At 37.7% G+C, this 26,298-nt stretch overlaps 3 protein-coding genes, 1 long non-coding RNA gene and 1 other non-coding gene across 19 annotated transcripts in view; 2 read left to right on the forward strand and 3 right to left on the reverse strand.

The window, feature by feature from the left end:
• Window positions 1-1,350: 1,350 nt before the first annotated feature.
• On the reverse strand, window positions 1,351-11,713 carry Sfxn1-3 (Sideroflexin-1-3). 3 transcript variants are annotated; one of them, XM_022813982.2, is made up of 8 exons: window positions 11,538-11,713; window positions 9,897-10,131; window positions 6,995-7,222; window positions 5,752-5,845; window positions 5,093-5,241; window positions 4,336-4,537; window positions 3,852-4,005; window positions 1,351-3,520 (listed from the first exon to the last, which is right to left on the reverse strand). In XM_022813982.2, exons 2-8 carry the CDS (start codon window positions 10,007-10,009, stop codon window positions 3,312-3,314), a joined length of 1,149 nt encoding a protein of 382 aa, XP_022669717.1. In that variant the 5' UTR covers window positions 10,010-10,131; window positions 11,538-11,713; the 3' UTR covers window positions 1,351-3,311. The 3 variants fall into 3 exon arrangements, with proteins under 3 accessions (XP_022669717.1, XP_022669718.1, XP_022669719.1); XM_022813983.2 differs by lacking the exon at window positions 9,897-10,131 and having other exon boundaries at window positions 11,538-11,712; XM_022813984.2 differs by lacking the exons at window positions 9,897-10,131; window positions 11,538-11,713 and adding an exon at window positions 11,202-11,488.
• Window positions 11,714-11,940: 227 nt separating this feature from the next.
• LOC111254736 (phosducin-like protein 1) lies at window positions 11,941-19,901 on the forward strand. Of its 4 annotated transcripts, none has more exons than XM_086976263.1 (6): window positions 11,973-12,067; window positions 12,210-12,257; window positions 13,072-13,350; window positions 13,926-14,104; window positions 14,317-14,538; window positions 14,727-19,901. In XM_086976263.1, exons 3-6 carry the CDS (start codon window positions 13,176-13,178, stop codon window positions 15,018-15,020), a joined length of 870 nt encoding a protein of 289 aa, XP_086832389.1. In that variant the 5' UTR covers window positions 11,973-12,067; window positions 12,210-12,257; window positions 13,072-13,175; the 3' UTR covers window positions 15,021-19,901. The 4 variants fall into 4 exon arrangements, 3 of the variants coding, with proteins under 3 accessions (XP_022671626.1, XP_086832390.1, XP_086832389.1); XR_015318058.1 differs by having other exon boundaries at window positions 11,992-12,257; window positions 14,727-15,088; window positions 15,372-19,901; XM_022815891.2 differs by lacking the exon at window positions 12,210-12,257 and having other exon boundaries at window positions 11,941-12,067.
• On the reverse strand, window positions 18,420-18,501 carry TRNAS-GCU (transfer RNA serine (anticodon GCU)). The gene has a single exon. It is a non-coding gene; the product is annotated as a tRNA-Ser (tRNA).
• Window positions 19,297-24,098, reverse strand: LOC111254084 (uncharacterized). 10 transcript variants are annotated; one of them, XR_002674925.2, is made up of 4 exons: window positions 23,868-24,078; window positions 21,567-21,649; window positions 20,305-20,711; window positions 19,297-20,009 (listed from the first exon to the last, which is right to left on the reverse strand). It is a non-coding gene; the product is annotated as an uncharacterized LOC111254084 (long non-coding RNA). The 10 variants fall into 10 exon arrangements; XR_015318063.1 differs by having other exon boundaries at window positions 20,305-20,723; XR_015318064.1 differs by lacking the exon at window positions 23,868-24,078 and adding an exon at window positions 23,512-23,847.
• Window positions 24,099-24,118: 20 nt separating this feature from the next.
• LOC111254004 (uncharacterized) overlaps window positions 24,119-26,298 on the forward strand; it is a 21,568-nt gene continuing 19,388 nt past the window's right edge. Inside the window, exon 1 of the mRNA XM_086976262.1 lies at window positions 24,119-24,211. The gene's annotated coding sequence lies outside the window, so the exon portion shown is untranslated. The remainder of the gene's footprint in view (window positions 24,212-26,298) is intronic.

A 26,298-nucleotide genomic window follows, 5' to 3' on the forward strand; every position in this document is an offset into this window, starting at 1 on the left:
TGGATGGGACCGGAGACGGAGTATTCACTTAGCTGACTTTGGTTTTCCAGGTCGCCGATTACCCGTTATCCTGTAATCAGCTCTATTAGTTTTTCACTGTAGATGGTGAAATCTATGTGGGATAGTTGCCGCACCAATAGAACTTTAGCTTTCTCCTCTGTTCATCACGTACAGATTATGTGAAGCCATTTTCTCCAGTATTACTTCCCTTCATTGGTTCGTCCTGACGGGCCTTGTCCTTCGTCGCCGCATTAAAGTCTCTTGTAAGAAGATCTTGTGTGGCTGCGACACGCTGTGGATAAAGCTGTCAAATTTCCTGGGTAAAATTTGTACTCCTCCAACGTGTCATTCGACGTGATATAGCAGAAATATACCCTCCCCACCTCTTCCCGTTCTACCCGGCGCTTTTGTTATTTGGGAAAAGTCTCTTCTAATGCAACCGCTCCTGTTGGTTTCTGCAACTCAGTTTCCCAACAATGTTGGTACATACGTACCTACCAAGTGTCGCAATATGCACCTACACTACAGATCTAGAGCTTTTTTGTAATGGCTAGACATGATTCTTCAATTAACGAACATACTATTATTTTACGGGAGTAAATACATAGGCTGACTCGACAATGGAGTCAGTATCTGCACAGAGTACAAAAATAAAAGATTTTAACTTTCAATTTAGTTTATTTTTCCGGTCCAGATGTTCTATGAATATCTAACCCTAAATAACATAGAAGTTTTGTATACACGTTTTTACACTCAACATTCTCGAACCATTGTCCATTCTAGGAAAACGATTTTTTGATAAAACAAAAATATCTCTGTTATCACGGATTCGCAGAATCTCGTCATACTGGTACGATTTGAGATTTGATCTATCATAAATAGATAACTTAACGAAATTAGAAAACTTCTCCCGGAAGAGTTCTCCCGGAAAGTAAATTTAGGTTGTGTTAAAGATCTCTTCAGAGAGGTTAAGAAACAGATAACCGTAGGGATTTCTACGAAACTCTCAATACTGTTTTATTTTTGGATCGCCTATCTTCACAATGCCAATTCACGAAGATCTCTATTCAAACAAAGTAAGAAAAGTGTCTGACAATATCTGACACTTGGCCAGCACAAGACAAAATTCTGTTCACCAATAATGTCTCTTATTATTCGTTGTTACTTCTGTCGTGACAGACAGCTACTGAATATTATTAGAATGGCTTTATCGTATCTCAAGTTTCGGGCTTTGCAGTCATTACTATTTTGCACGCTTTTCACGCGGTCACAGTATTGTTCTTTCTGAACGTGCAATGACCAATATAGCTGATCTATAATGTAACTCTTTTAAAAAAGACAGGCCTTGAGTACCTTTGTGCTCATTTATTTATTATTTATTACTCATTAAAGCATAACTCTTAATGAAAAAACATTTTCTCGTAATTTCTTTATCAAGTATCATAGCGAAACACATCTATCTAGCGGTGTAATAATGCCAGTGATTGTAGTATCATATTGCCATTTGCATTAATAATGAATAAAGGCAGACAATGAGTCTCAGTCGTTCACAATCAGTCAGGCCTTAACTACGTGAAGGGAAACAAAACCTTAAATTCTTCATGCATACCACTGTAAATATGGCAGTGACAAAATTCATTTACGAAAGATCCATAGCGTTGGTCGATCGGGTCAATAAATGCCACAATAATCTATATTAACACCTTCATAATATTTACTTACCCGTACTAGGCCGTAAAATTGTCGACTAAAATTTTCGCCGTCTGTTTTGCCAGAACCTTCCTGTAGAGACTCTAATATAAACCCTGTATACAATTACGTTTAATTCTTAATCTTCAATCGAGATGCGAAATCTTCACATTTCACTAGTTTTCCAATTTTTTTTTTAAAGAAAAGGGGATTTCCGACACTATATTTTACCTAAGTATCCCATCGTCTTTTCCTCATTATTCACACGTGTCTTCATCAAGCAAACCAAAGCAACAAAAACAGTCAAAAATCAAAAAAATATGAAACACACGTCTCCATAATATACGTCGGTCAGTCACAGATCTCTCTGCCGCTCCCGCGCTCTCTCTACACTGTATAGGCCCAATTCTTAAGCACTATTGGTTACGTCTGCCTACTAAAACTACTACTAAATCAAGTGGTATGCACGACTCAATATGGTTTATAATATGTATTGTCATTCCCCTACAATGTACTCTCTCAGAATATATGGCTGTTAAGAGACAAGGAAAACTTGATCTAGTTACTCCTGCCTCTTCCTTTCCAGACTTATATATATATATATATATATCCAAATTTACAACATTTACTTCAATTACTAATAATTGTAAAAGTAATTTTAATACTCCCATTTCCGTAACTATACATAGTTATCGTCATCTCAATGAAACAATTCATAAATATTCATGAAATAAAGCCGATAAAAACGTTCGATTTAGAATTCTGTCAGCAAGCATGATTGCGTAAAGTGGATATAACTACTATTGTTATGCCTATAACAAAAATACTTGTGCAACTATTATGAGGCTTCGAATTTACACGATCACATCTTATCCTTTGTGGCACCCATTGGCCATGCCATATGTTTTGCGTCCATTAGGCATAAGGATGTATAGATGCAAGATATTTTTTGTGTAAAGCATTGTTTGGACTGTGTGTATCATTATCAGAAAAATTTGCGTCAAATTCAGTCCGTAACAGCCTACTTTCCATGATTTTACTTAATGTCTCTTTATCCGATCATGTTAGTGAGTGTTCATTTTCAGCCACCTACTTGAATTTCTGAAAAATTTAAGTTAGTATAGCTGCTATTGTCCTCAGCCAATATTGCGTATGTGCACATTATCAGAAATTCAATACGTCCCTGCGGTGAAGAAAAGCGGAATGTTTCCCTACTAGCCGTTACTGAACTTCCGAACCGGTAGCTTTCATTTCCTGGGCATCGTTACATCTTGCACCTAAGCACTAAATTACATTCAGATAAATGCCTTCTTCGCATTATTATGACGGCAACGGCTTGAGGCATATAGTTGAGTTAAACTGTTCATTAGTTCGCCGCTTCCGCGCTTTTTCCAATTATGAAGCACATACACAACCTAGTAAATCAACTTCGAATGGAAGATCGTGGGACGTATTGGCTAGCAGAGAATTCTACTCAGCTCGTACTCTTATGGATCCACATGCGGTTAGGTCATTAAAAGCTTGGCAGGAGAAGCTGCAGACCGGCGTTCCTGAGTCTACCTTCTTTTTTTTTTCGATTGAAGATCTGTTGGAGACCGTACTTTATTCTTGTTGCAGAACTTTTAGAGTCCTTTATGATAGTAAACCGTCTGAACTTTTCCATCGGTTTCGCTCTTAATCTTTTTTTGAAGTTCAGGCTCCAGGGAGCTCACTGCTACTGAAGCTTTCTGGGGGAACAAAGCACAGCACATGGGGGTTGCAAATAGAAGACAAAGACCTGCCAAACTCACAGACATCGGTGCATTGGCCCATGGATATCGTGCAAAGAATCCTGCAAGTTTAAACATGCGCATTAGTGACTATAATTCACGGATAAAATTCCGATGGGAATTTTGGATAGGTAATTGTATTAAGAAGCTGTATTAGTTTTAAATTAGTTTTAAAACCGGAGTACCGTAGAAAAATGCTGATACAATCGTCGCGATCATAATTCGAGTGACTGCTTTTTTGGTGAATCTAACAAAATGACGGATTCGAGAATCTAACAATATCTGGATACGCTATGAACTGTACATCGTGCACGAAATTACGATCGCCTATTTGATGTTGAGCACACTACGGTAATGACAAAATTATTAGCTGAACAGTGCAGATATTCTCACCTTTTTTTTCAAGGGCATTCATAAAGATCGGAGGAATCATCATTCCGGGTGAGGCCATACCAATTCTAGAAAGGACTACCATTGAAATGGCATACTTGGCTACTGTAGGGGACTGGCCAAACTCCTTGTCATCCTCCGACATCACAGTAATCCCCTATGGAATCATAGTAAGCAATAACATGTACATAATAGTGTAATACAGTTACTTGCTGAATTACTGTGCCCGGCTATGAGAAACAATAAATATACATCAAGTTATCGAGGCTATGCACATAGAGCTTAATTATAGTAATCAAATCTCCAACGATAATAGTAGTTAGGGTCATATCATGTAATAGCATGTAATTTAGCTGAATATCTTATTCACTGTAAAGCTACCATCGTACCCAAGCAAGTATAACAAATGTAAAACAACATTAACCTTGTTATACATTTGGAAACAGCTTAAAATTCTGCTGTTTATATTGATCACTCAAAAGAATACCTCTTGAAGCTCTCTCATTCTCATCATTGGGATGTTAACGCAGTTGGCGGCCGCAACAGCGGCAAATGGCACAAAACGTCCCACAATCGGGGGCATGCGTCGTGTAAGAGAGTTGAGGCTAAGAGCAGTAGCCAGAGCACCCGATGTAGCCAGCACGTATGAAAACGCTAGTTGAGATTGAGGAATCGGATCTTTTCCCGATCTGGAACCCGTATCACAAAGCAAAAGCAGAACGGCTAAGAAAATTAAATTAATGAGAACAACATTGAATGTACTACTTAGTGGGGTATGACAAAATACTTTTTGTGATAATAACTGGTAATCAAAACACAATCATTTGAAAGAGGAGGATATTGTGTATCCAGAACTGTCAGTAGCTATCGTAATATGGATGTAATTTGAAAATGATTGAAAGATACTAAGCATTTTATATTTATACACCTATAAAAACAGATACCATTTTTTAGAATAACTGGCCTGCATCGTATAAGTATTCAGCCTACGGCTATTCATAACAAAAGCCCTATGTTTTAATTAGCAATTAAATAGCATTTAATAACGAATGGTAAAATTAGAAATATTAATACTAACTGATTTCCAGTGCGTGACACCAGGTTTCTGCCTAATTAAATAACCTACTAACATATGCTAACTATTACCACGACCATCATCGCATCAAATTCTGCCTGATGCACTAAATTATTAAAAAAAAAAAAAGATAAGTACTTATTGATTTCAAACGTATAGTATGGTACACCTGTTTGAGTAGTTGACAACGGCATTAAAGCTCTGGTTCACCCATTGCCAGAAAACGACCTGAGGAGTAGTCTTATAGAACGCCATCATACAGCCAGTGATCATCATGTTCATAGGAACTTGGGCAGACATCCGCCCGACCAAAACTACCTGGAAGAACATGGAAATTTCATAAGAGGAGTGCAGCAAATTCAGGTGTATAAGTTGTGGTTTGTAAAACAATTGCATGCAAAAATATATCTCTTTCTTATTTCCAAACCAATACTAACGATCAAGATAGCAGTCCATTTGACTTAATGTCGAACAGTGTCAACAAGGACGTATTCGATCCATGACATTCATGTTTGTACATTGATATATTCACAGGATGTCCCATCTCTCAATAAAAATTTATTGCAAAGGACGGAGAATGCCGCCCCCTGGATAGAACTTAGACTCTTCAAGGCTGGTTTGTTTCCATAATGAGGTGGGTCACAACGGACCGCATTCGTAGAGGAGTTCCATAGTTGTTATACAAACGACAATGTAGCGAAACATTCACTTTATGAGTTGTTATTATAAGCTTAAATATTTCGCCGACACTTAAACCATATAGGCTGAACAGACAAGTGAATTCATAACGAAACATTGCTTCGAAATATCCCCGTATTTTGTCGTTACCTTTTCACCTGTTTCAGGATGATACGCGCTGTCATAGATATGCTTGCATTTCCACAGCTCCTCAAGCGTGAGGCCTTCCATTTTTTCACCACTTCTGCAAATTTGACAAAGTACACTTTGAGCCTTGAACTAACATGCACATGAACGTTTCTTTGTACTCACATTTGGCAAAGTATAGATCAGCATCGATATAGGATTCTGTATTTTTAAACCGAATTTTTGAAATATGTGTAGAATTAGCTTCTGCGATGAAAAAATGGCTTAGTGACCAAAAAAAAAAAAATCTATTTTCACGTTTTTACCCGGAAATTATATATATAGGGTACGGCTTCTAAACTGAGAATTCTCCTTATGCTTCACTTATAAAACGTATTTGAATAAGAACATATTTCGATAATTTTTTTCGAATGTGTTAGAAATGTCGTTCTTGGTAGTCATGTTTACTTAAGATAAGCACCATTTACCACAATTATGGCTCCAATTAGGGACCTAAACCACTCACACAATATATTTTTTTTAATCCGCAAATAGCTTTTTAACAGTAACCGTGTCTTAAGCGGTATTGCTAAAAACTCCTAAAAAGTGTCGTTCAAATACGCTACATACAAAAAATATAAGCGGGATTAAATTTTAGGCTGATTTCAGGCTAAAAGCCTCAAAAATTGAAATGCTGAAAACGGCTGAAAATCCTTGGAAAGACTAATTGTTGGAATTTCTCTGGACGACCGGAGCAACAATTAGTCATTTCCACTGTAAAACAATCATTGATTTCTGTATCAAATATGCCGCTGCATCAAAAGTGGCTTTCTGAGCCACTTCGGTTAACTTTGAGCCCTTTAAATCTAAAATTTATTGAAGATCTTTCTGTTTGCTTGATGAAATTCTTCCTCAAATTTTTCAAACACCGCATGAAAACGGGCAATAATCATCGATTTCGAGCAAAAAAAGCAGTCTTTAATCTTGGTAAGTGTTCTTCCAGGGTGAAGAGATTGGATACAAGCTTAACCTCGCTTAAATGCTGAAAGCTATGCACTATTTTTCGGCCTGATAAACTCGTTGCTTTGTTTTAGAGAAAAGTGGCATTCTTCTAGAGCTTAAAATAGCAGATATATGCAGGCTTGTTACAACAATTTGTCCTGATTCAGGTGCCGTACCCCATATATATCTACGTATATATACAATTTACGTAATATTTATTTTAAACTGTAAATAAGATTGATGGAATAATATGAGATAAGCAAACCTGTATCGAGTGACAACGTCTTTGCTGTGCTCAAGTTCTTTATTTGAACACAACAGATTCAGTGGGTTAGTGACAGTGAAAAAATGCTGGGCACGACCCCAGTATGTAGACTGGTCCCATCTTGGCTCGTCGATATTCACGCGCTTGTCCCCCAGCGCTTGCTGCTCTAACGGCATTTTTATAGCTTTTGTGGCCACAACTAAAACTACAAACCCACAAAATCCGGCCCTGCGAATAAGATTCAAAAATCGTGTTTGGTTACAACATAAAACAAAAAAATTGACTAGTATATCCATCCAGCATTTCGTCTGGCATTACCAGCGAGATCAAATACTGCTTACTAATAATTGTTATTCTCAAGCAATTATGTTTTAGCATAAAATAAAGATAGCAAAAGAATATACCGAAGCGCAATTACGACTATGCAATGACATAAAAAAATAATATTTTCTTACCCTAGCAGCATTTATTCAACACCGTAGTGTCTGCTGTTCTAAAACTTAAATAATTTACGCTCAGTTCAGTGCTAAAACTAAACTATGTAGTTGCACTATAACTTCGAAATATCTAAAATTAGATTGAAACTACATATAACCATAAAAGCCTTTCTATAGTCACTAGCTTGTGTAAAGGTATCATCTCATTGTGTCTGCCATGGCACGTATCGGCATCATCTTCATACATATTCAGTTATATCCACGAACCTATACGCAATCTCCCGAGCGAATACGATAAATAAGTGTGCCTATATGGCCAATATATTTATTCTGTGGTATCTTCTTTTAGCACATAACACAGTAAATGTGGATTGACATGTAAACTGCCTCAGTTCCTAGTTTAGTACACAATATCCATAATATATAATAAATACATAGATAATCTATAATGAATAAAATAAAACACACATCACACAGTTCCATTGACTCATATAAATGTGCTATTTAGGGTTTTTAGGTTGAGGCTAGCCGGTTCCTCCCACTCCCCCGATATCTTTGTTTTAACTCAAAATAATTCACTTTCTCACATATATTCACAAGGAAGATTTCGAAACAGCAGGTTTCAACATAATAATTTATTATTGGCAGCATTGTGCTTCGCTTTTTCGTGTGTTATCATTCAAAAACATCTTGCCGTTGCAATCGTAGGCTCTTTATCGACGAAACGTGGGGTTGGTTTCTTGTAAAGTACTATTAAAATCATTAGAAATAAAATGGTTTGGTGTATATGGTGTTTTCTCCACATTTGGTATCCTGGTAGTAAAATAGTTAATGCTCTATTTATCATATCTTTTAAACACAATGTTTCTTATTTTTTTATGAATGAATCTAATATAGTGGTTGATAGTGAACAACAATGTTTCGTTACAGCTCGCCATGAACATATACTATTTTTGTAATAAACATCAACCCTGGCACCATTACTTTTTCAATTTGAATGAATTCGAGAAAGATACTTCGAGTCCCTATTGGTGCACGTATTCCTATTTGGAACACTACTAATACAAGCCTCACAAGATATTTGCTCTGCTACTATAAAATTTATTATGCGATATCATAGTAAGTGCATTTTAGTTCTGGTACACTATAAGAAGTGAATCAAAGGTACGACAAGAACGAATGAACACAAATTAACGTCGACCACCCGTGTAGAGCTCAACCTATGTTATTGCTAGCTCTTCAGACCGTTGGTTACGATTACGAGACTGTTGCAATAGACGATGATGTCGCGCTCCGCGACTCTAGAAACGCGTATCGATAACTTGTTTTTACCTAAACTCAAAGACTTAGCATAGGTAGCTGCAGCTAGCCAAGTACTACAGCATATCAGATAGTTGACCGGAAGAGATCAAGAGGCAGCCGATATAATTAGATTACCAGGAAAAGATTTACCCATTACTATCAACTATAGCACTATAATAGCGAAAAGAAGAATATGGCGTATAAAGTGGACTACACAATGTTTAAGTTTCGCAAAGAAATAAGTTCGTAAATGTATCTGATCACACGACGAGTAACTAGAACCCTCATAATTTTTTTTAGGAGAAAACTTTAGCAAGAAGTTCAAGAAGAATTCACATCCAGAGCTCGCTGTCAGTTGGACAGCGAGCTTTGGATGTGAATTCTTAGATCTTACATGCGGCAAAGAAATATGACATTCACGTTAGCATAATACATACAGCCAAAATGTCAGTTTATATATACGCGCGTGCGACGATGTTTAGAAAAATAACAACACATTTGTAAAGGAATACTTTCACGCACGATGACAAAGACACGCGCGTAATAACGCGTGTTCTGAATACACTCCATAATGACCAATTCGCTTTGAAGTTTACTAGACGTTAACTTTAGTTATGTGGATTGAAAGAGGTCCCATCGTGAATGGAGAAGGTAAGATATGCTGCCTTTTTTTTGATTTCAAAGTTGCAAATAGCGTTAGATTTTACGTGACACTGTCAGACGAAGCGTCAGTTCAAACTAATAGCAGAGCTTTCCTCTCGTCGTTTCTAGGTCGTCATCTTTTGCATGTCTAATTGGAAAGTTGAAGCCCTGCACACATATCAGCTTCTATAAACTATCCTTATAGATGATGCAAGAACTATGTCAGGCCAACCGCCGTTTACGAAGGACACATAATAAAATATAGCTCACAACTGTACACACAGGCAATAATAACAATAATAAAAGGCACACAGAGCAAACGGAACAGTGAGCTAACCTACAGGTAGGTCCTAAACACTTGGAAATATCTGCTCGCATTTCATGCTATTAATGTTCTATAGGCTACGCTTTTTAGTGTACGCTCTATAGCCTTTATATTTGTCTTTTTTTCAAGCGATTGGCTCTCGCTTGTCCGATTTCTCGGCAACAAGACGACTAAAGGCGCCAATAACACCACTTACCGCTCCTTATGGCCGTTTCGTCGGGTGTGGAACTTGATAGGCGTATACTGAGAATCGGAGAGAAAGGCTGGATTGTCGATTGATATGAATAAAAAATGTATTTTCTTTTTCATGATCCCTTGTTACAATACATACGTAGCATTGGCGCGGATATAAGTCTTCTGTGCCCGAAAGACCCAATTGCTAGAGAACAGTTGAATACATGTGACACTTATGTGGCACATACATAGCTAAGCTGTAAAGGTACAAAAGTTAAAGAAATATTCTAGTAACTCTATTTCGGCAAAAACCTACAAGGATTAATTGAATCCGACATGACAACTTATGTCCTGCCACCAACAGCAATAAATCATAGAATCCGTACAGGTCTGAGACTATAAAACTATTTTAAGAAATAGCTCTAGAATGCGCCCCGATTAATAAGGGAAATCTAAACCAATGCCTGTTGCTCAGCGGTATCATAACCGGGCAATGTATATGCTGATAATCGCGAAGCCAAGGTTACAACTGCCACTGCCTAGTGGAAGATCGCACCAAATGGTCACGTTAGATTTAGTCGATCATTTATGTCAGCGTGACAGCTTAGTGAGTAACGTATTGGCTGTTTAGTTTAGGGACATGTTGTGGTCTAGGTACGAACCCAGCCATAAAAAGACTTCGTTCCGTGATAGGAGTCAGCCGTCTGATGGAGTACCCAACGGCGATACCCGACGTAAAACTCCAACTACACAGATTTAATAAATATCTGTTTTTATCATTGACTATTCGCACACGGGAAACCATGACACCTTATTTCACTATTCTAGTTCAACCAAGTAAACATCGCTCTTGCGCCAGTAAATGGTAAAAACTAATCGGTCTTAATATTTGTTGATTGCCTGAGACATGCTTGTCGTTGTATGTAGCCACAAATGAATGTGACTTTTGTACGTCATAATTATTTAACAAATATCAGGCAATAAGTAAAACTGTAAAGCTCGCTGATACATAAATTGTCGTGATTTTGAATTTTGTCTTGTTCACCGCAAAGGTAGCTTATAAATGCTAAGATTTTTGTCTCGTCGGATTTGTTCCTATTATCCATAACTTCATTATGATGTCTCCGGAGCTATGCGATAGCTTTTAACCATCTTTTAATGAACCAATATCCAAAACATTAGAGATAAATATTCACTAGTTTAAGGCATAAAACCACATAAAGATGCCATTACACTAAATGTAGCAATATTTGATCAAAAGTTTCACAATCAGGTATAATTAAGAGCTCAAAAAACGATGACATTTAAGTCACACTGCTATACTTGCCAAGATACCCAGCGTCCAGCAGAAGGAAGAAACCAGCTGTCACTAGCTAACCACAAAACTACAAGATATCAGGAAGCGCGCTCTCCGTCGTTAATTTCCACTTCCAGTGGCCGCGCAGTCCTTCCTGTTGGAGGAAGCCTATGAGTCTACCAAAACCCTACGGGGGCACTCCATTCATATCTGGCTTGGTGACTGGGCTTATATGCGAGAGCGATTACTCCGCTGAGCAGGCATTTCGTGCGCAACTACAAATTTCTGCTCAAAATGAATTCAGTACCTTTCTTAAGCCTTTTCAAGTAAAACGAAAATCGAACGAAACACATGAATCGAACTTACCTTCACGTTATACACTGGTCGAGATGATCACAAAGGTCTACCCGACTAAATAGCTTAGCAATGGCACTCTTTTACTAAATGACAATGCGAAAGCGTCGACTAATGGGACAGACTTTTTTTTACTGCCCGCTTATACTGTTGAGAGAACGCTCGTTCAGCATTTAGCACCGATCAGTACGATCTTGTTCTTATCAAGATTAGAACCGCGCACAGGTTGCCAAGTCGCGTCATAGAAAGTTAGCGAGTTGAATAGAGAGGGTCAGATCCGACTGCAGACTTGCAACAAATATTTTTCTGATTGTCTACTGTTTTTAGCATCACAACCGTCCCTCCTGATGCCGTAAAGGTTGATGGGGTGCCTAAAGAAAAAATAACGGATTGCTTAGGCATGCAGCAAAGCTTCTATGGCAGGCGGCAAGCGTCAGCGAATGTTTAGATACCGTTTGCAGCTCAGCAGGTGATTCGTCAGCTCTGCTGTGTGTTACTGTTATATACACAGACGAGTAACGAGTGATACGCTGAAGTGACAGGTAAAAGGTTCGACCCAAACAAAAAAAAGATCATTCTTCGTCTGATTTTGGAATATTACCATTGATTTGTTAGAAGGGTTAGTGCAATGTGTTATGGTTGGCTAACAGATTCTATTTGAAATATATGTGGCCATACACGAAGACTGGGACATGACTCAAATGAAGCTAGGTCTCGCCGTGCAATTACGATGTAAGCATATGACTCAATATATACTGTTCAATTCAAAACAAAAATTCAATCTCTCATTTAACGATCGCCTATTTTAAGGGTGTTTTTTTGTTTAAATAATAAAATGGTACCCTTTAGATGCAGTAAAAAAAATAGGACATCCCGATGAGTGAATTACAATTACCTATCGTGTGTCAAACAATAGTTTAGAGCGGCGATTCTGGTTAGAGATTAAGAGAAAATTTTAGATAATCATTAGCTTTTCGCTCATTATGTTTTTATCTGTATACTTGTGGTTCAATGATTTATGTGTCGAATATTGTGAAGTAAATAACAGTAGAGCGTATCGGTTTTTTTTTTTCTTTATTATAGAGTTATCATACAGTACCCCTTTATATAAACACCAAATAAAACTATCGTATTAATTAAACTATAGTATTTTTATGCCTTATTATTATTATCACAGCCAAGTCGCTTGTTTGTCCTTTTTTCGTGAATAAAGTTTAAAAAATGACTATTCATGTTGACAACTACGAATCGCAGTCCTCGTATACATTTAGTTATTAAAGATCTTATGTAAAAACGTGCCTTGTTTCATTCATTTCAACACTAACCGATGTATTACCTTTAATCATCGTCTATCATTACACTGCGTCGGCGTTCTTGAACAAAGGCACGAGTGGGATTTGCTTTGCATTTAGAGAACCAATCCCGTTCAGTGGACGTTTGAATTAAATGTTTTTAAAATCGCCAGATAGCACGGATCATGTGCTAAGTTAGAACAGCGCAAAATAGTGTTAGTTACTGACAGAGTAATCCTTTATTCAATAAACAGGTATCATATTGTTACATCCATCCAGATACGGCTATTCATCGTAAAGGCGTTTGACCTAGAGGTGTAACAAAACATTAGTAAAATTTTGTTATTCTACAAAAACGATGGCAAGCCTTGAAGATAAACTTTTGGGTGAGAAATTAGATTACTACTGCAGTTCTTCCGAAGATGAAGCGGATGAAGGGGGGGTCAAACTCGTTAAAGACGAAGATCTGAAGGACAAATGCCCGCTAACCCACGGTCGCTGGGGGGCAGAGTCGACCAACACGGGACCAAAAGGTAGTTAGTTACTCAACACATTCACAAAGATTGTTGCCATTTTTACCTTGATTTTGTAAAACACACCTTTGACATAACTGTATTGGAACACACGTATTGCTGTTGGCTTTCTGTGCACGCAGCATAAAAAAGCATAATTGACTTCTTGCAGTGCTTATTGATATGAAATTTTGTTATTGAGTCATGAACGAATTTCATTTTAAGAAGTTCCTCTAATTGTAATTACTGTTGATACGTCCAAAAATGTCTATATATATGTATAATTTTTTAATAAATTTAAAAAGCCTAAAAATATACTGGTACGTAGAGGATTTCCATGTAAATTTCTCTAAGCGAACTTCTTGTCAACTTTGAGCTCTTTCTCTCCTCTTCTTCCCTCTCTCTCTCTCTCTCTACATATATATATACAAGTATACATACATTAATTTATTATACATATACACACACATGTGCTAGACCGTCTTCTTTAACAAGCGAATCTATAGATGAAGAATTTCACTATTGTAATAAAGTGCAAAATAAAAAATAGTCCGGCTGAAACTTCCTCATGTACATTTTGATCTGTGACTCGTCAGGTGTACTAAAGGATTGGCAACGATATAAGCAGCTAGAAAGTGAGCGTCGTGCTGAGGATGAAGCCGAACGAGTGGCGTTAATGAAGCGATTATCGTTAACTTGTGCTACCGAATCGGAAGAGAGACGAATGCGAGAAAAGGTAGCTGCGGAGGCCGAAAACCTTGAAGAGCTTGACGAGGTATGCCAACTTGACGCTCGTAGAGCGGATAACACGCATGTTAATAAGTTAAGTTCGTACTATTTTACTACGAAATTTAGCTTTAACAGATGTTGCCATTGCCTGACAAGATTGTTTGTGTACACAAACTGTTTCACCTTTGTACGGTTTACTCCTACTACTATACATTTCTGAAGTTATAGCGACGCCTGTTGCTTTTCATTATGTTGCAGATGATGTTAGAGTATATTTCACAGCGAATGCAGGAAATGGTATCTGCTGCGAGCCATGGTGATCGACCGAAGTTTGGCAAACTTCAGATTCTTCGGAGCAGTGAATTCTTCCTTGACGCTATCGATCATGAGCATAAGGAAACCACCGTTTTCGTACATATTTACGGGCCTGGCAGTAAAGGCTGCGATGCACTCAACGCCTGCCTGAATACTTTAGCTGAGGTAGGAAACCGATGGCACAACTATACTTTCTAATATAAACGGCCTTGATGTCTTCCAATATGAATGTTTGAACTAACCCATTGGGCCGATTACTAAATTCGTATCGAATTTTGATACATACACTCGTATATGATGAGAAAACTTTTACAGATTATAATTAATGTACCCCCTGTATTGTGTCAATTTAGGAGTATCCTCTGTATAAGTTCTGTGTGATGTCTACAGAGGCGGCTGGAATGACATCGTATTTCGAGAAGTATGGTGTGCCAGCCCTTGTTATCTATAGAGGTGGAAATCTCATCGGCAATTTTGTTCGTCTATCGGATGAGTTTGGTGACGACTTTGACTCTGTTGAAATCGAGTCATTTCTTGTTGACCACGGATATTTGCCGGATCCGTCTACTGTTCCAAAAATTGTCAGGGAAAATCGAGAGAATCGAAATATAAAAAATACAGACCACGAAAATGACGACGATGACTGAGTTACGCATATGATAACTAGATTTGACATTGATGTGATTTTGTTCGCATGTCTGTATAGATGCTACAGGTACGTAGAGCAAACTGAAGTACGAAACGAAAAAAAAAAAAAAGGAAGTTACCGATTTTTTGTTTCGACTTCAGTCGAACATTAGCCAGAATAAATATCAAGCGTATTTATTTTTTTCTTTGATTAGGCCGTCGGCCGAATCCGCAACCGTGTATTCTACATGTTTCCAATTAAATTGAACCTTGCGATTTGTTAATATTATTTATTTTTCTTCTGAGCGTTAATTGAGTTTGTTTAATGAATGCTCTCAGCTAATTTTTCAATATATGATGTATATTTGAAGTAATAGATACTGTATGGAGCGTTGTGTGTGTACACAATTGCACGAAAATTGTACAAGCGTGAGTGGAAACGACTGAAGATCGAAAACTGGAGGCAGTTGTAATTGTAGATGTCATAATTCCCTGGAAGTACGCTTCAGCTACGAAGACTGCGTGTGTGCCAGAACGGCCGAGAAAAAATAAGCATTGTTACGCTCCGAAGAGAAATGAAAAATCCTGTTTGAGGCTTCTTCAGAGAAGTGCTTTGAGAAAATGCTTTGATTTTTTTATGTTATGTTATGTATTTTTAGGGATTAGCAGATAGCTGTATAGCACTACACCCTGTTCAGTTATTAGCGTGTGTAAAGGTATTCATTAAAATTACTTGCGCTGAATGAAAGATGTGCTGCTTTTGTGGTTGGAAGGAAGCCTATGAAATAAGCATTTTTAGAAACTCTCTTAATAGAAATTATTATTTCCAGGTTTGTTTATTTTACATTGAGTATGATTCAAAAGGTATCTGGTTCATCTATATGAATATTACCTGAAAGGATTTAAGTAATGCAGATAACTGATTGCAGTTTACGTAAATATTTCAGTAATGTATATATACATATACGCTAAAATAAAACATAAAGGTGAATGTATATTCACGCGCTATAGAGCGTCATAGAGCATATTTAAATAGTACGCCTCTTATTAGTTACTTCTAAGTTACTCCTGAAGTAATATATGTATGTACTTTTTTAATCATTATATATATACATTGACGTTGTACTCTTGCAGTCGATGCAAATATCTTTGTTTTTCTTTAAAAATGGAGACGATTTACTAATATAATATGGAGAACAATGAACTAGAGCAATTACGGTCGTTTAATCTAAACAAAGACTTCTCAATAACGTTTTTTGGTGCTTGTGATTAAAATTTCCGTTATATTATTCATTGTACATTATCAATAGAAAATTGGATATGATGAAATTCGTATGACGATTGACCATGTGTTACCGATAGACTACTCGCTATAAGGAGAAAGCTATGTATGACCGGTATCAGCCTGATTCTATTTCAAATCACATGCCTAAAACGTTTTAGACGATAATCCGTTTTCGCCTTTCAAGATTGTCTCGGTGTTTTGGCTTTTTGGTCCGCTTTAAACACAAGTATGTCCTTTACTCTCGATATTTGGCTAGAGCGATAATAAATCATCAGGCAAGCGATCTAAGATCAATCATTGTTTAACAAGTGAAATAATATTGGGCGTCAATACTTCAATGATTCTCGCAATGACGAATACAGTAAAAGGGCCAACAAAAAGTTCTGAATCGCCAAATAAATTTTAAATAGCAAATAAAAACGTTGTACGCTTATCGTTGCCATTTTAACGTGCATATCAATTATCGGATGTATTATTTGGCATATTTCAAACACAGTCAGATTCCAAATAATGGGTTTTCATAGTCTTTTGTAGGTTCATCTAAATTCGTTTTACAAATTGCTAGCCAAAACGCGCAGTTCCATAGGGAGTAAAAGCAGACGTTCACCGGTGAGCGTATGAATTCCCAGAAATGAAAAAGGCATAGGTTACTATGCCATTCTGCTTGCCTTACTACAGTAGTTGAAGCTGATTGAAGGTGTAAATCTATGTCTTCATATAATATCTAAATGGCGAGCGAATGGCCATTTCTATTCTGTGTCTTTCTTTTTGTTTAGGATCATATCCATTGACGGTCAAGTACTAGTATACACAGTTAACACACCTAACGTTGTTCCTGTGGCTTACTCTGAAGGCCATATGGCCTTTTCAATGCCTAAGATAGGTACATTAATTTCTAGTGCAGCAAGATTTCACACCATGTTTGTAAATATATTTACCTTGCTGCTGTAAAGATAAAAAGAAGCATGCGATAGGTAGTTTAATAGTAAACAAAAAAAAAATATAAAACAAGGCCGACAGTTAAAAAAATGCGACAAAAAGAGCCCGACTGTATTGATATATTTAAATATTTCTGTTTATAAAGTTTAAAAGCAGTTCGACAGACCTAAGGTGCTCCCTAAATTTTAGTTGCCTAATAAACGGGTATTTCCTTAGGATTGCTATTGAACACAAGCATTTTGTGTGACGTACCTGATTAGGCTGTAGAGTGGCTATCGAATCCTCTAGGTAGATAAACGATAGAAGCAAAATCGTAACTTAAATTCTAAACAAACAGAGGACGGTTGTGGAGTGCCGTATGTTTATTGTTCATTTAAAACTATCTGAATGGGTCTTACGGAAAATTTTGGATTTAGAAAGATAATCAGCTCAGCCTAAAGAGGTTCTATGTAACATATTAGTATAATTTTAAAAATAATCAAATTACGGTTAAAAATAAATTTCATAAACAACATTAATATGAGCTTGAACATATATTAAGAGAAAATAAGTAGCTTGTTTATTAGTTGTTTAATAAATCTAATTACACTGTTCTAGAACATCTGATTTGGACATAATCTAAATTTGCGTTGTTTTCCGCACAGTCACTATGTGTACCTTTAAACGTCGTTTCCGTTTAGAGATGCACAATGCCAAACATAGTAACGATCATAGGCATATAGTAACTTGGTGCCGTGTTATTCGCCCAACTATTGTAGCTATCGACCGCAATTCGCAATATCTCGCGATCTGAATGATACGTTTTACATAAAAGCTAGAACGTTTTTTGCGGCTATCAGCCGGCTGATGCATCCTGTAGCATACTAATAATATACTATCGAAAGTTGTATTTTTGTATATATGTAAGCATCAAATATATGTTTGTATTCCTAAATATTTTTCATGTGAGATTGCAGTTTAATCGGAAGTTTTTGAGATAAAGAATTTGTGTGAATAAAACTAATGTATCCTTTCTTTTTAGATAACTATGAAAAGGCAATGGAAACAATGACCGTTTTGTTTTTGCATCCAATATTTTGGTTTACGTGTGTTGAGCGATTACGCCTGCCATAATAATATATAGCTTGATTTCGACACAGCTTGATTTGTGCGAGCGAAAGAAATGAGGAGTTAAACCTTTAGAGCAAAATGTTCACGACGAAGATGGGATTCGAACCCACGCGGGCAGAGCCCATTGGATTAGCAGTCCAACGCCTTAACCACTCGGCCACCTCGTCATGCGATACACACAATTCCCAAATTAGTAAAATAATTCCGTATGTATTTAAGAATGTATGACATAGATATGAGCGAAATGTTTTATTTTTGGACGGACTACATGGCACAAAGGCAATGTGGCCGAGTAGTTAAGCCGCTAAATTGGGCGCCTAGTGAACTCTCTCCACGTGGAACGAATTCTACGATTTGTTAAAGTACCTTTTTCTGCACAGCTGTGCTTTAGATAGGGGCTTTCAAAATAAGACAAATGCTTCAGAATATGAAGTGGTCGACTGTGACCGATAAAAACTCTGTCCAATGAATCTTTACTGTTAAGGGCTGTGTTCTACCTGAAACCGGGTATTTCAAAATGTAAGCATGATATCAATGGAAATGACACCACGTTCAGTTTTTTGTTAAACCGAATTTAACAACAATTTAACCGAATTCTATATTTTACTGGTTGACACGAAAAACTGTTGAATATGTGAAAATCTTGATACATCATAGTGTTTGATGCTATTGGCAATAGCTGCTCTATTTGACAATTTTGTACAAAGTGGTCGATATGTTTAATGGACTCAATCTTATTTCGTACTGTCGTGACTACAATCTGTATCGAAACGTGGAGCAAATGAACGCCCCATGCACTTTGTGCGCTCCGAAAGAATTGTTTACGTTTATTTTGTGGGTAATGACTTTGACTTTATTCAATTGTCCTATACGAGCTATTAATTGTAATACGGTGTTTCCAATTCATTCGTCGAAAGGGAATAGGAAAAACAATGTTGTAGCGAATAAAAAACACAATTCCGTATTGTTGAAGTGGTCTTTGGTGAACACGGTTTTATTATAATGTGGACCTTTTCATTCAGTTACTAGATTGAAGGCTTAAAGGACAACCCTACTGTGAAAATGTCTGTAGACAACTTTTCGTCTTTAATAAGCTTTAACGATTTTCGAATTCAAATTATTCTACTGAGAACTATTTAGTTACAACTACTGTCATTAATACAATTTATATAATATGATTTACTATACAATCTATCTTCATCAAGTACTAAAATGTGTTAGTTATTCTATATATTTGATATGCTCCGTTATCTCAACAGACGCCTCTATAATACAACTTCAGTCGTCTATGTTGATGTTATCAAGTCTAAGAGCGTTTGATCGTTTGCATTATCAGTAACCAGCGTCAGCTTTTCTTAGCAAAACTATGAAGGGGATACCCGATACCAGCATCCTCGCGGTCATCCACATTCAACGAGTGCCATAATGGGTAGGTATCTGTTGGTGAACGGATAGGCGCTGTCAGCAGTGTCGGGACAACTTCGGTGACAGTTTGATCCACCCAGATCCTCGAGCCCTCTCGCTGCTATCCGCCGCTTACCCCTCCCCCCGCCGCTTTTCTCTCAGATCCATGACAATCATTGAATGACGGCTTTAGCTTCGCTGGCCTCTCCATCCAAGATGTAAAAAGGCTTATACGACTTTACCACCGGCTTTCCAGCGGCTACCTGAAGGACTAAAGTGACGTATGACATTTTTATTTAGGTATAGGGTAGGGTATACCTAAGCTGTATCGATGATAATCACTGTGCCTGAATCGACATTGCGCATCGTATGAGTTAGCACGATTCGATAAAAGCAAGTCTATAATTATCTGCGTATATATAAAAGCTGAAAATGACGCCAACCATACATATATATACGGCACAACGTCAGTTGTGTTATTTTATGCGATTTGCGTTTTAATACACATGTTGTATCTCTTTGGCTATCGTATCGCGACTTTCATCTGTTTTCCGGAGTATATTTACGTCATCTGGCTGTGATGGGATTCGGTAGATTCGTTAAGGAGAACCGCTATCCCTTGGATAGGACGAGGGTGGAAGCTAGGACCGCAAAGTCAAGCCGCCATGAGGATAGTAGATGATGTTTGACCGTGCAGCGGGCCTGTTGGGAAAGCTCCGAGTGAACGCACTAATCCTCGACAGAAATCTTCGTGCTTGACGTCATAGCCTCGAAGTGAGGAGCACGACTTGAGGATTGCTTTTTGGGGCACCAACTTACACAAGTTGCCACAGAGAAAACGAAAAGTATCAGGGGCCTTTCAGATTGGCCGCAGCATGGCAGATAGTGAGTTTTTTTTTTAACGAGTCCGTTATTGAGGCCGCTCCAGAAGTGTTGCAACGATAACCCTTTCCGATGACATTAAACTGAAAAACTGGCAGACCCACTGAATGGCTGTTAAGTGCTTCGTCCGGTTTAAATAATATATGATATATAGTTGAGGAAAATGATCCTGATACAGATATAATGTGAAATGCATTAGCAAACTTGCGAATTTGTGGGACAGGAAATTGCCATTTGCCATGTTTAGTACACACTGGTCTGAGTACCGGTACGTACCAACAGGTACGAGACACATACAATATGATGATATAGGGCTGAAATTCTTTAAATAAATAGCAAAGATCTCCTAGAAGAAAACAACATGAACGGTATGTACGACAGAATTGATCTAACCCGCAAAATCTAAATTGCAGCGAATGTCCCAATGGCACGCAGCATTTCGATTAAGTTGCAGAATCACCGACTTTATCTCAGTATTTTATCATATAATGAAAAGTCTTATTAGATGTACGTTTTCAGTAACGAGATACTGAAATAGCAATCCTGGCTACTAGGAAATAGACGATGCCAACGAATAATGACTGGTATTTTCATTGTATGGCGGACTATTTTTTCTATTCATGGGACCTACTACCTATACATTGGGTGTAGCCCTGTTACTACATATTATTTATCAGTATCAATAGAGGCCATTAATGCTTGTTGACGCATTAAGGTTGTCAAACGCATGTATCCCACTTTAGACATGCTGAAAGTTATTTGGTGATTTTCAGTTTTGAAACTGAAGTGATGATTCCGCTCTACGATGGGCCAGCATAATACGTTAGAGCTATGGTGAACGACTTAAACGAGACCGCCATCAATGCGCTTGTTTTTTCGTGCAGAAATTGTCGCATACAATCGCGCACGCACAGCCAAGAAGCCCTTATTTACAGGACTTACGTACTTGTTGTATAGCTGTCGTGACAAATCCTCTTGAGCCGGAGACGGAAAGGAGTCAACGCACACAGGCAACATGACGTTGGTCGCCTATAGGATTGGTTCACACCACAGCGACGTAACCGTTACAACAATGAACTACTGCAACGCGGACATTGATGGGTCCGCTACTTCTTGAGCTTGTCTTGTTAACCACAGCAATGCTGCTGCTGATAATGGTAATTGTTGTCGATTTAATTTTCTCTAAGCGCTAACTTCCAACATCATTTATATTCACATCGACATTTGTTTTTACCTCATCTAAGCATTTTTGTCCGACATCGTCGTTAGGCTTTTCATCACACTGCTAGCTCCCGGTACAAAACGAGAAGTGTCTATGTCCGGATTCGAACAATGACGATTAGATGCCCCCAGCGCAGGCAGTCAAAAACTTTACCTAACAATTTACCACTAATTTTTTCTTACCAATTGTTGTAATGGCGCTGCGCGCCATTTACAATCGTCTGATGTGGTAAGCAAGGTATTAGAATCAGACAAATCTGATTGTACACTCGACATTGCCAAAAACGCTGAAATAATTAATCATTGAATCATTTGATTTCAATGAGTTGATATCAAGTGACTTTATAGTTCTATATTAGTTAAAGCTTAAAACTATAAACTTAAAAGTTCTATATTATGCACATCGTCATGAAAATAGAAAATTGGTAATGTAACTCGGTGGACACCGCTTGACTGCTATCGTAAAATGCTTGAGATCCAGTAAACAAAGCTATCATTACGTAGCATTACGTATGTTTTTTGGTTTTCATAGGTGCATGGCAGACTCTACATAGTGAAAAAAGTTATATTAGATTGAAAGCGCATGCATGAATGTACGTATAGTGCGTTTAGTCTACGATCGCTAAGGCAGGATAGAGAAATCCATGGCCTGGCCGATACGTTCCTCAGGCCAATGATGACTGTTCAGGGTAACAGAAGGTGAATTGTTGTCCTCAATCTGAGTGGACACGTATCGCAATATCACTCTGAGACCCTGACTCGTCAAGTGACCACAGGCGACAAAATCATAAATGGGTTTGGGCGTTTGCTAAATTCAAATCGAATGGTCTATAGGAAGCGATTTGTGACTCAATAAAGATCTCAAAGATTCGTTAGCGGGTGTGTTCTTGCTGCCACATAAGCATCGAGTGATCCTAGATTATGAGGAAAACTTAAAAGAGAGTGAACGTTGTATGAATTGGCTCGTCTTGGTGAATCTTCACGAAAGCTGAACTCGATGCGCTGCAAGGCTGCACCTTATTAGAAAACAGTAGCACGCTGGTCGGCTCTATCGAAAAGTTAAGCAGTCAGCATTTCGCAAGCTAATTTTGGACCACTACTCCGTTCATAATCTATAATTACAGAATACTTCAGACCCGTATTTTTCGCCTGTAAAATAGCAATATCAAAATGATTGTAATATGCCAAACGGAACTATGGTGAAGTATTTGGAACCATTTCAAGGATTAAGGTGATCTTCTTATTTTTAATGACTTTTTTATGCATACCTGTTGACAAACCATCTGAACAACACTTAATCCATTCGTAGGTCCTACTCAGTGTCCAATGCATTAATATTAAAATCATCTTTTAAGGTCAGTCAGAAGTAGAGTAACAAAGGCTCTGGTGATCCTGTGAACAGCGAAGATCTCTGACTAATATAACGTCAGATCACTACTTTCCTCATTTTTAATGCATTCCAGCTAGTAATTGCCGTTCGACAAAGAAGACGGCTAGCTAGATATTTTAACTATACGCCTCAGGCCTCAGGTTCTCACTTATATATATGACTGTACCAATTACCAGCGGTACAGTTATGTATATATATACAATACCAAACAATTAAAGCTGATGAAGCAAGAACTCATAGCCAACGGGGGCTTCACAACATCGCTCGAAAAGATCATCACCATATGAAGCTGTTGTGCAGACTTCGGGGCATCTGACATAACTAACGCTGACGACGTTTGTCACTCGGGGCGACGATATTATCAGAACAATCATTGTAGAAATCACAATTGCAATAGTACTTTCAGACTTGTAGAAATAATAAAGCATACATGTATACGACACGTGCATACTATGCCATAAAAACAAGCGTCGACAATACAGCACTGGTATCGTTAGGCCGTGCATAATGGCGAAATGCACGGGCATAAGGACATGCGATACACCGTGTAATGTCTGGTCATTGACTTCGGTTATTTTGCATGCAGACTGAAACTTGAACACAATGAATGGATGCAAATTAAATTAAACTACTAACCATTCTTATATACTACTTAATCGCTACCCGAGGTAGAACAAGCGCGACAAGACGCAGCGGGCAGTGTCATCGTCAATAATAATGCGGCTATGATTCAATAGGGTTATTGGCGTCTGTTACGGTCGCGTACCCATCGAAAATAATTGCTTGATCCAAATACGCGCGCTGTTCTTGTTAATGGCGGCCGGTTTGTTTACAATACTAGAGCAGACAGAACGTGCAGCAGGCGCATGTACAATGTTGCAAGTGGATGTCTGGCGTGTAAATGTAACATGTCTGTTTGATTTTGTCGCCAATCAACTAGAAGCCGTAAACAGAAAAAAGAAGTGACCGAAGTACTGCTGGTAACTAACCGCGTTAGAAGAAAGAATATATTTATTCGGAATAACTTTATAGAAGAATATATTTATAACGTTAAGTTGGTTTTGGTAATAACTAGCTTCCTTTATATATATAATTTACATTTATTCAACACAACATGTGAGGATTACTATGAGCACTTCAAATAGTATTACTTGAAGGATAATGCTGCTATTTTAAAGCTAGCTTTAGTGTGCACGACTCATGTTTGTAATGCAAATTCGAAAAAAGTGACTAACATCTACGCTTAACAATGACATCTATTTACCAATTACTAAACGTTTTTTGTACTTGCAAAGCACTACCCATACTTTCTGGCTAATTGTCGCGGAAGGTAATCAATACTTTCATTTTTGCAAGCTGACTCAGCCGTATTTATCCCCTTTGATCGGTAGCAGGCAATGGGGTCTATGATGGTGGATGTATGAAATAATAATTCTGTTGTTTGTAGCGTTCAATTGAATATTGACGTTCTTCATGTCCCCTGAGGGCGAGAACGGATCTGTACGCGTACCGAATACGGGTTTTTGGTGCGCCGTCGGACGAATTGCCAGAGGCTGTTGTGGTCTGCAGTATGCCATACGCTTTTCAGTTGTGCGTAGGTCGTTCCGTCGTTGCATCGTTTTTTCAGACTTTTCGCCTACTTCTGAACGAATCTGTTTTTCGGTACAGATCAAATTCGTGACAATGAAATCATCCCACTAAACGACTTGTTTCTTTTAGGGACGAGGCCAGATTTTATGAAACAGCAAAAATATAATTGGCAGTTCATTCGTACGATATCTATTTCGTTATATCTCTGCGTCACTGTATGAGAGTTTCATTCACAAGCTGATCAGTTTGTCAGTTCCACAAACAAAAAAAAGTGTTCAGCGTGTACGGATTCAGCTGTGGCGTTATTACGTAGACTATATACAGTAGCACCGCTACCTCTTTGAAGTCAATAATCACTTTTTGTTGGAGTAATAAACGAGCCAGGTTAATGTTGCGGGACTGATCAATGTCGTGTTGATCGAATGTCAGTCTTGTATAGTTTATTGTTTTGATGAAAGCTGCTGACATTTCAATGAATAGCTAGTCAAATATCTAGATAGACAGGAAACGTAACACAGAAGTAGGTCAGGCAGAAAACGCGGTTAATTTATTGATGTTAGAATTGTTATATTAGTTGTCCATAACAATTGTACACGAAGGTGTAATCTGCAAAAATCATAGTTCCGCACCTTTTTCACTAGAGTGGCGTTTGTGCTTTCCGTCGAATTGCACGAAACGCCAACTTTAGGCCGGATCATCATTCATCCTAGTCACAACCCCGGAGCAACAATAGGATCGTATTGCTATGATGTATACCTGCTTCCACGCAGACATGCATTAATGTATACAAATAGAATGAAAGCATATACGTGTGTATGTCTCATTAGTATAGACGTTTCGCTGCCTTTCTCTAAGGTATTTCATTTTTTTTAGCTTTAGGAACAATATGTAATACTTTCCATTTTAGAAAAATAGGCAAAAATGCCCCTTCGATATAATATAAGATAAGACATCACCAATATTATCATTATTTGCTTGTTTTGACCGGTGCTTTTTCCTGCTCCATATATTCAGCCCGATGCAACTTTTCTACCATTTTTTATAATAACTTTTTATAATCACATTTTTCGTAAACTTAGAGATATAATATTTCGAAGTGAAGTTGATTTAAACTTCGCCTATTATTATTTATTAATGTGTCTATTAAATCTGGTGTGTCGAAGAACATAATGTTAGTAGCCACTTGGTAACATAGGACATTCTTGCGATTCTTATATAAAGTAACGTTACAAAGTATTTTACCAAATCGAATCGTGAAGAGATAATATTGCATAGGTTATGGTAGCAATCTTATACATATTTATATACATCAATATTATACTGGATAGTATTTTTGTTTTGGCCGTTATATAGGATGAATTTGGCTTTTTCGCTTCATTGGAAAAAAAGTGGAGTTTATATGGAAACGTGAAAATTTTCATTGCAATGGCCCGCTTACAACTGGTAATTTTGTTCATTGTCACCGTTTTCGGCATCT

This window comes from Varroa destructor, unplaced genomic scaffold, assembly GCF_002443255.2.
Source record: "Varroa destructor unplaced genomic scaffold, Vdes_3.0 BEIS01000007.1, whole genome shotgun sequence".
Lineage (NCBI taxonomy): Eukaryota > Metazoa > Arthropoda > Arachnida > Mesostigmata > Varroidae > Varroa > Varroa destructor.

What these genes read in the sequence shown, in the direction of transcription:
- LOC111254736 (XM_022815891.2), top strand. Translation starts at nt 13,176, where the DNA reads ATGGCAAGCCTTGAAGATAAACTTTTGGGTGAGAAATTAGATTACTAC. An exon ending in GACCAACACGGGACCAAAAG is followed by an intron (nt 13,351 to 13,925) that starts GTAGTTAGTTAC and finishes GTGACTCGTCAG; the next exon opens with GTGTACTAAAGGATTGGCAA. An exon ending in GCCTGAATACTTTAGCTGAG is followed by an intron (nt 14,539 to 14,726) that starts GTAGGAAACCGA and finishes GTGTCAATTTAG; the next exon opens with GAGTATCCTCTGTATAAGTT.
- Sfxn1-3 (XM_022813982.2), bottom strand. Translation starts at nt 10,009, where the DNA reads ATGAAAAAGAAAATACATTTTTTATTCATATCAATCGACAATCCAGCC. An exon ending in GACGTTGTCACTCGATACAG is followed by an intron (nt 5,846 to 6,994) that starts GTTTGCTTATCT and finishes TCAAATTTGCAG; the next exon opens with AAGTGGTGAAAAAATGGAAG. An exon ending in GAATGCCCTTGAAAAAAAAG is followed by an intron (nt 3,521 to 3,851) that starts GTGAGAATATCT and finishes TTAAACTTGCAG; the next exon opens with GATTCTTTGCACGATATCCA.